The 9800-nt window shown below is 36.0% G+C and overlaps 1 protein-coding gene across 2 annotated transcripts in view; it reads right to left on the minus strand.

Annotated features, from left to right (window-relative positions):
* Positions 1-9800, minus strand: part of Catsperb (catsper channel auxiliary subunit beta) — a gene marked incomplete in the record, with an annotated part of 156136 nt that overhangs the window by 94765 nt on the left and 51571 nt on the right. For both annotated transcript variants that reach the window (XM_013517143.1, XM_013517144.1), the window contains 2 exon segments: positions 2627-2776; positions 6519-6614. In XM_013517143.1, coding sequence (XP_013372597.1) covers positions 2627-2776; positions 6519-6614 — 246 coding nt within the window.

Raw genomic sequence — 9800 nt, forward strand, 5'->3', positions numbered from 1 at the left:
TTTTGATTTTGCTTCAGGATGGTAGTGGCCAGTTGGGTAAAAGATGGCTTCATCTTTTCCCGACAACAAACAGGTTGTTCAAGCTAATTCTTTCTTTCTTGAAAAGTTCAAGTTGTCTGGTGAATGTGGTCCCAAGGAGTAGGACAGCCCTTCCCTGCTATGACTCTCAGTTGAACATGAGGATTGAGGATGACCGCTCTACTGTGCTCATGAAGGAAGGTAAGTATTAGCGTTTGGTTAAACAGGAGGATGAAGTACCAGTCTGCTATCCATGGAACAAAAAGGAAAAAGGGTGGAATTTCCAATTGGATTGGAATACAATGGTACATTGGTTTGTGAAATTAATTCTTTCCACTGTTCTGGTCCCAAACCAAATTGGATTAGAAGTGAATCAAATTCAATGGTTAGGTTTAATGTTTACCTTATGGGCACCTTATTTTACTTGGTCCTTGTCCAATTCAGTTTGCAACCAGAATCGTGGACAGAATTAAATTTGTGAACTAAGGTACCACTAGTGTAGTGTAAGACAGCAGAGAGGGTAAGAAGACATGATTTGTAACTAAACTGATACTACAGAAGCACACATTCAAAGCTAGAGATAGGTAACAGAATGTTAGAGTCATTAGGGAGTCTAAGAAATTTAAGTAAGGCTATTTGTCTATCCTTGTGCCAGATGCTTTAATGCATCATGTTATTACAAATCATGGTAAGATGAAATTTCTTTATTCTTTGTTAAAATTATGTATTTAATGGATTGTCAGTTTTTCATATGAATTTTGGGATTGGTGTGTCAATTTCTACACTAAGAATACACAGGCATGCAACCACACAAAAACAATGTGTAAATTTTCTGGAAATTGTATTGAGTTGATTGCCCAATTTACAGTTGATTAACATCTTTGCAATACTAGATGTTCCTGTTCACAAACATGATATCTGTTATTTAGTTGAGTCTTTTTCTGTGGCCTGCATTAGGTTTTAGAATTTCTATACAACAGGCCTTGTAAGTCCTCTTGCTTCCTGTTTTTTGATTTTTAAAATTATAATATTGAGGCTGGGGATTTAGCTCAGTTATAGGGCACTTGTCAGACATATGTGAGGTCCTGGGTTCAATCCCTAGCACCACCACCACCTACAACAACAACAACAAATTAAAATCTTGGGTTTGTCTTTTGTGCTGTGATTTTTCTAGATTATTATTTTGTCCTATAACCTTGCAGCGCTCTCATATTTCTTTTGGTTGTTTTTCTGTAGATCTATTTGGATTTTTATGATGATATATATTATATATGAATAAGGTTTTTGTTTTCTAAAAATAATCTAAAAATATTTTGTTTGAATGTTAAGTGGAATTTGGGGCTAAGAGGCCATCAATGATTAGGAAAAACAATTAGAATACTATTAGTAGATGAAATGTGTAATACGAATGTGATTTTATTGTGTAATAAGAAAGTTATATTTGGCTTTTGTCTCTGATTCTTGATATAAAGTTCCTAAATCTTTGGAAATTTCCTGAGTGATGGGAGTCTCTTGTGTTCTCTTAAGCGACCGCTGATGGGCTCCCAGTCATTTTTGGATAGGGATGGTCATTAGAAAAGCAAAATTATAATTTGAAGATTGAATCTTTCAGCCCTACATACCTTCCTACTGGAAGGGGCAAGAGGCTGGAGACCAACTTAATGACTCATCACGCATATGATATAAGTAAAGCGTGAGAAGGGCTTCTAGACTGGTGAACATATTTATGTCCTGGGAGCGTGGTATAATGCAGCTCCATGGGGACAGAACTTCTGTGTTTGGGACCCTTCACTTGAGGTACTTCACCTTATGTATCCCTTCATCTGGCTGTTTATCTGTATTGTTTGTAATATCCTGTATAATAAACCAATAAATGTAAGTCAGTGTTTTCCTGGGTTCAGTGAGCTGTTCTAGCAAATTATGGAACTCATGGCAGGGCAGGGGGAGTCATGGGAATTCTCCAATTGATAGCAGGTTGTTTAGAAATGTAGGTCACAACCTGGGATTTTGTGTGGCATATGAAGTTGGGGGCAGCCTCTTGTGGGGTTCAGCTTTTAAGCCATAGGGGTCTGTGTAAACTCCAGATAGCGAGCATTAGAACTAAATTAAATAAGAAGACATTCACTTGGTTTCTAAAGAGAAGCGAATTGCTTGATGTAGAAAATCCATACATTTGTGTCAGCAGTGTTATAAATGACAACATGTAGAAAACTAGCTTTTTCCTATACACATATAATTGTAGTGGTGGTGCATGTATATTATATATAATAGATAAAATAATGTGGTATCTTAGGAATAATAATGCCAGTTTATTCATGGCAGAAACAGCAGATAGATTAGAAACAATGAATAATTTCTATGAAAAAATGAAACACTAAAAGAGGATGAAATGAGATACTATTAACACAGTAAAAAGCCATAGCAAAAAGTATCTTTAGTATATCACACTTGCAAGTAGAAAAGATAGAGTGACAAAGAGTAAATTTGTAGCTATTTTAGGAAATATTTCTACTCCACTCTGTCAACGCATTTAGGTTGCACAACTTAAACATCAACTTCAACAAATACAAAACACTACTTCCAACACTCAATGAAGGTACAGACTTACCATTATATGTTGGATTCAAAACGAAGCCAAGTAATGCTACATCATTGGCACAGGGGCACTTTGTAATTCGGAGTTCTATCACATGTGGATATAACTCACTGATCTCTTTTAATGACATTTCATCTCCAAGGTTCCATTGAAGAATAGGTTCTGTGGAAATCAAAGCTAGATTTTAAATTGTGGCAGTATTCTTGAAAGTGAAACATTACCATATCCATTTAAAGATTTTCAGAGGAACTATGTAAAGGAACAATTATATTGCCCAAAAATGGAAGTAGTATGATCCATACTTCATCAATTAAAGATAAGTCAGTTTTTATTTCCTAGAAAAGAAATCAAATCAAATTCCCTTCATGGAACACTGGCAAGGTCACACTGCAGCACAGCATGTTGGATGGGAGATATTTGGAAAATACCATTTGCCTCAGGATCTATCCCTAGAGATGGAATCTCTGGATCACAAGATATGTACATTTTAATTTAGAGAACCACTTCTGCTTCAAGTGCGCACATTTCCTTTTTTTTTTTTTTTCTCCAATCCCTTTGAAACAACAGTAGATAAAAATAAGAATAAACTGAGAGTATCCACTGAGAACAGGGGAAGATGTCATTTGTGCCGAAAGACTTAGAAGGGTTTCTGGAAAACAGGAAGAAGATGGGAATGCACTAACACAAAAACAAACAACAGACAAAACAAAAAACAGGGATGAGACATATTCAACTCAGCATAGGCTGAAAAGTAGCACAATGAGAAGATTTTTTTACATGGAAAACAAGACCTTCTGGGTCTTGGCGTCTTTTTTAATTTCTCAGATTTACTTTTTCCCAAGTCTTTGAGTAGGTCCAGTTTTCTAGTCCCCATTTGGATGTCACCCTCTCTGGGAAGCCTCTCCTGACTACCTAGAGTGAATGAGGTTCCAAGAGAGCCTTGAACTTCACTAGAACTGAAAGAATGAAACCATATTCTTTCTCAACAGTCTGAGGTAATCAGACAAGGGTTTATGAATGTTAAAACTTAGAATATTATTTATGGATATTCAACAGGTTGGAGCTAAAGTGAAATTTTCATGCATAAAGTCAAATTTTCATGCATATTTTTTATCCTGAAAAAAATCTAAAACCATTGAAGAAAAAAATTTCTCATTCAGAAATTCTAGAAGAAAAAATTTTGCCTTCTGAAAAAAAATGAAAAAAGAAAGTATCAAAAGTAAACTGGGGCAATTTGAAAGAATGCTGCTGTCTGATTTTCAAAAAAAGTCAAAGGACTTTTAAGAACAGAGGTATTTAGTAATTAGCCCATTAGTTGTTTTTATTCTGTGGGAGACCACCCTGTTGATTATGCCCAAAGTAGGCTGTAAAGAGTGCAGGCTGTATAGAGTTAATCTTACAACTTGCTTGGTTTAAGTAGTGAGTCAGGTGAAGCCCTCTTGACTCATGACAGCACTGTGGATGGTGGGCAGATTAGCATTATCTCCCCACCAATGGCCATGGCAGAGACCAGAGATATGGTCCGTGAAGCTGTAGGGCTCTGATATGAGCTAACATGGCAGCTGAGGACAAGTGACTCTTCCCAAATTCCTTCCCCAGAATTGTAGTTTATTTTACTTGAAAAATGAGTTAGTAACACTGACCTATTCTGGTCTCTTCTGTGCTCAATGCAAGGATGTTTTGTTCCCTCCTTTACAAGCCCTGCCTGCATCAGTGTCTTATCCCCAGCAACCACACATGGTCTCCTCACTCCATTCTATAGATTGTACAACCAATAAATAATGTGGATATGGCTGTTTCAGGGTTCTTGCTCAGCACTAAGCACTGACAATCCCAGTTCCCTGTTTCACTTGTATCTTGTTTCTGAGTTTTTCTTTGCAGCCTTGCATTGTAGCACCAAATAGGGCATAGGAGTCCTTGCTGGTGTCCCCAACAATATTCTGCAGTGTAAACCTCTGTCTCTTCAAACATTCAGTTTCAGTCTGCTACAAACCCAAAGACTGCATGTGATTTTTAAAAAAATTTTGCATAAAGCAAAAAAGCAGTCAATTTTCTATTTGGGTTAACATAAGGTAGTCCAGATACAGTTGAGAAGGAACAGAAACACAGTATATAACTATACTACTCAGTAGTAAGTTTTTCAAGAATTCAAAGAAATTTAGAGAAAGGCAGTTAACTTTTCAGGGTGGAGTACAGGGAGATTAGAATTTGCATGTGGGACATGGTTGCAGTGAGTTGACAATGCCTCTTTATAATGTACAAACTCCTTAAAGTCAGATCCTGTACTTTAAACTTAAAAAGAACCAGGGAGTGGTTAAAAGTTTTGACTTTCAGATTTCTGATTCTTAAAAGCAGAAACCAGCTGGTACTTTAATAAGGAGCCTGGGAATAGCCAAATATCAGAACCAGTAGTATAATGACTATTTAATAATTAGGTCACTATTTTTAAAAATTTGGAAACTATGAAAAAAGTAAGTATAGTGTTTTTTCACTTTTGTTTCAGATATTTTACTTTATTGTGGTGGTGGGGATCCAACTTAGGACCTTGACATGCTAGGAAAACACTACCACAGAGCTAGACTCCCAGTCCTACATATTTAAATTTTGGTTAAAGAGACAAAACAATTCAGATAGTGTTGAAGATGTCTCTGCTGTTTTACATAGTTCTGTTAGCAAGTTACCACCAAATGCATGAAATTACTGTGTAGTCCATGTTTTTACATTTTTATTATAATATATATGTATGCATGAAGATTAGCAGTGTTTTGTGTGTTTTCTGAATTTTAGATAAATATTCTATTCTATCCTACAACTTGATTTTTTCACTCAGTATTTGGGTTCAGTTCTCAGTGCTATGTTTGGAACTATTTTCTTCATTTTAAAAGGACATACCAGGGGCTGGGAATTTAGCTCAGTGGCACAGTGCCTGCCTGGCAAGCACAAGGTTGTGAGTTCAATTCCCAGTACTGGAAAAAAGCCAAAACCAAAAAAAAAAGAAAAGCACATACAAATATATATTTGTTTTTCCCCTTACTTATGGCTAAATAGGTTGCTTCTAGTTATCTGATACAAATTTTACTTTATGAAATAGACTTGTGCATGTCTCTTGGGCACACATGATTCTCAATCTTCACTGTATATCAGAATCACTGCTGGAAGAACTTCTAAAACTACAGATGCCTGCCCCTACTTTATAAAGATCAGGTTTTAATTGGTAGATGGACAGATGAGACATCTTTACTTTTTTAAAGGTTGTCAAATGATTCTTTCTATAACATGTAATGCTTATTAAGTTTTATTCTGTATTCTACATAGCATCACATCAAAGTAGGACTAAAATAATAAAAACAAAAAGGAGGAGAGGAAATAGAAGATCTAGGACTGAAGATTTTTAAACATTTATGTTACAATTCTATAAGTGGCTCAAAAATTGGGCTATTATTTTTATCAGACAATTGAAAGAGAGAAGTCTAATTAGTTGTACCACTCTGTGTTCATGAACTTAAAGAAGCTAACCCTCAATAAATAATAAAAAAATATCTGTTCTAAGACAGAGCAAGTTTTTTTACAGGTTGTTGTCATGAAAAAGACTGTGGTGCAACGAGCAGTATCTAACTAAGATACATCAAAGATGCAAAAAAAGAAAATAGTTTTATGCAGTCATTGTTTAGAATGATCCCCAAAATGGTCACAATAAAAATATATTTCCATACTTCTCTAGCCCTCTATGTAGACCTCTAATAACAATTATCCACATGTATTTAATTCTTTGCTCCATCAGGTTTTGAGTTCTTCAAGGGTCATGATCATTTAGGATTTGGCAGAGAGTCTGGCATATAGTAGACACCAAAGTTTGTTGAAATAATATGTGAATTCCATTCTACGTTCATCTTCTGGAGTTTACCTCGAACAATATCCAGAAGAGTTCCTTCAGTAGCATAAATATTTAATCCTTGATGTAAAGTGATCTTTACTAACCACTCTTCTACAGAAGCAATATCTGAAAACAAAAGACAGTCAACTATTTTTATATATCATCTTGATGAAACTTAAGGATATGTGAACACCACCACCAACGATAATTTTTCCTTTCTCAACCATTTTTGCCACCTTTATATGTCGTTTCACATGTTTTTCCTACAAACATTTTATGATAAAATAATGAGAAAAAAATTGTGAAGTGATTTGGCCACCATAACAGTGAATTGACGTACTAATACTGTTTTTTAAAGAAAGTGATTTGTATTGGTACATTTTAGATTTACATGATTATCACATTCATCATAGGACATTTGTACCTGTATATGATATAACAATTCTTTTTTTCTCATTTGCCTACCTCCCTTCAGCCCCTTTTCACCTCTTTATTTACAAAAGCTTTGTTTCCATTTTTTCCTTCTTCTCTCATTTTACTTTTACTTTTCCCTTCCTTCCTTTCCCTTCCCCCTTTCCTTGTTCCCCTTCCCATTTGAACATTTTCTTCCTATTTCACAGTATCTATTATACATTTTGGTCCTTATTTACACTCTTAGTTTCTCACATGAGAAAAACAATGTGATATTTACACATGTGTGTATGATGTATTAAAATTAAGATTATCGTCTTAGGGTGTACCCATTTACCTGGAAATGTCTCAAGCTTATCCTTCTTTATGGCAGAGTAGCACTCCATTGCATAAAAAAAAAAGCCCACATCTTTTTTATCCATTCACTGGTTGATGGGCATTTGGGCTGTTTCCAAGATTTGGTTATTACAAACTTGCACACTAACATTTGAGATCATAATTTTTCTCCCAGAACTGTTGTAGCTCGGTAAGAAGCAGCTTATGACCTTCTTGTGAAATGGTATAATATTACTTAAAAATACCCATCAAAGAAAAGTTCATGACTGATGGCTTCACTGCTGAATTCTACCACATATTTGAGGGATACCTAATACAAATTCTTCTCAAACTATTCTAAAATATTGAAAAAATGGGAAATTTAAAACTCATTCTATAAAACCAAAATTACTGATACCAAAATCAGAAAAGAAAACTACAAAAAGGGAAATATCTCTGATTAAAATATATGTAAAAATTCTCAGCAAAATACTAGAAAGCTTAGTTCCATAGCACATTAAAAATACCATTCATCATAATCAAGTGTAATTCATCCCAAGAATGCAAGGATAGTTCAAGAGTAAAAAAGCAAATAACTCAATTAAAAATGGGCGAAAGATCTGACAAATACCACACATTCTCCCTAATATGTGAAATATAGAAAAGATGACAAGCAAATTCAAGGGGGACTATTATTAGACAAGAGGAAGGAAATATAAGGAAGGGGAGGAGGTAGGAAGGCAGATAATAGCGGGATAGATTATGAGCAAAATGTATTTATTGATATTATATCCCTCATATGAAACTAAGGGACAAAGTGGGTCAAGGGAGGATGATCATGATCAAAATATGTGATGAGCTTGTATGAGCCTGCCAAAATGAAACCCATTAATCTACAACGAATAAAAAAAGGAGAATGATAAAAATCTCCATATGGCTCCATGGGTTTCAGTTAAAACATTTGAAAATGGAGATAATAAGGGTACCTACCAAGAGTATACTTCCTATAGTGATAAATAAATGAGCTAATTTACATAAAGTCTTTCAAGCATGCAACTCAGTAAATTTGCAATTTAAAAATTGAGTACAGTTTTCAAAATGCATTCATTACAAAGAGTCACATAAAGTTCCAATAACAACATTTGTATTTAAAATGAGATGAGTAGCCCTCTCTCTTGCTTCCCAAATGCCACTAGGTGAGCAGCTTTGCTTCACCACAATCTTCCACCATGATGTATTGCCTTGTCACAACCCAGCAACAATGGAGCCAGCCCACTATTGACTGAAACTGCTGACACCATGAACCAAAATAAACTTTTCCTTGTTTAAGTTATTTTGTCATAATAATGGAAAGCTGACTATCACAGAAAGCTGATACTTTGAAGTGGATTGTTGCTGTGACTGTACCTGATCATGTGATTCAGGAGCCTTTGGAACTGGTTTGTGGGAGGAATTTGGAAAGATTTGGGGTTGCAAGCTACTGAAGCCCTAGATCAGTGATGGCAAACCTATATCATGTGTGCAACAGTGGCCCACAGAGCTCTCTCTGTTGGCATATGAGTCAAGGAACCCCAGCAGTTGAGCGTTGGGTGACTAAACTAAATCCCCAGTATTCAGGTTTAATTGCAGTGTTAGTACATTGCAATAAGTAAGTGGGTTTTGGGTTGCAGTTTGGGCCCTTGATCTCTAAAAGGTTTGCCATCACTACCCCAGGTTGTTGTAACCAGAATTTAACTGGTGATTCTAAACTGTGTGTGGTAGTGCATACCTGTAATCCCAGCATTCTGGGAGGCTGAGGCAGGGGGATTGCAAGTACAATCCCAGCTTGGGCAATTTTGCAATTTAGACCACTATGGCTTGTATCTAGATGTTCCTCCAAAGCCTTATATGGTCACAGGTGGGGCTTTGAAGAGGTGGCTGAATCTAAGGTGTGTGATGTTGGGATTAAGGGGGTGGCACTGGGATTAAGGTGTAATGCTGAGAAAGGGTTTGTGATTACTCAGTTAGTCCAATGATTGGTTTAGCATGGTTCTGGGTGTGAGTAATGGAAGCCTCATTTTGGGTGGGGGTGGCACCACCCAAAAGGTGGGTATAGCCTGGAAGGGTCAAAAAGGAGAGGCAGGCTGCTTTGCTGTCTTCTGCTTGCCCTAGCATGCTATATACTGTTTCTGCTCTGTAATGCCATGTCATTCTGTCTTGGAGCCAGCCAATTATGGACTGAATCCTCTATAAACAGTGAGCTGAAACAAACTTGTAGTGTTGGGTATTTTATCTCAGCAAATGAGAAAAATAACTAAGATAGAGACCTTGTCTCAAAATTTAAAAAATTAAAAAGGTGCTGTGGACATAGCTTAGTGAGAAGCCCCTGGGTTCAAAACTTAGTACCACCAAAATATACATATACATATATATGTATATATATAATCAGATGATTCTGGTAGGAGCTCAGAAGATCAGAATTCTGATGAGAAAGCAGACAGTAAAGACTGTCTTGATGAAGTTTCAGATGGAAATGAGGACTTTACTGAGAATTGGATTGGGGCTGTTTGTTGTATTTTGGCAAAGAATTTGTGTATGTTATTTTTT

This window comes from Chinchilla lanigera, unplaced genomic scaffold, assembly GCF_000276665.1.
Source record: "Chinchilla lanigera isolate Chin_1 unplaced genomic scaffold, ChiLan1.0 scaffold00037, whole genome shotgun sequence".
In the NCBI taxonomy this organism is placed as follows: domain Eukaryota; kingdom Metazoa; phylum Chordata; class Mammalia; order Rodentia; family Chinchillidae; genus Chinchilla; species Chinchilla lanigera.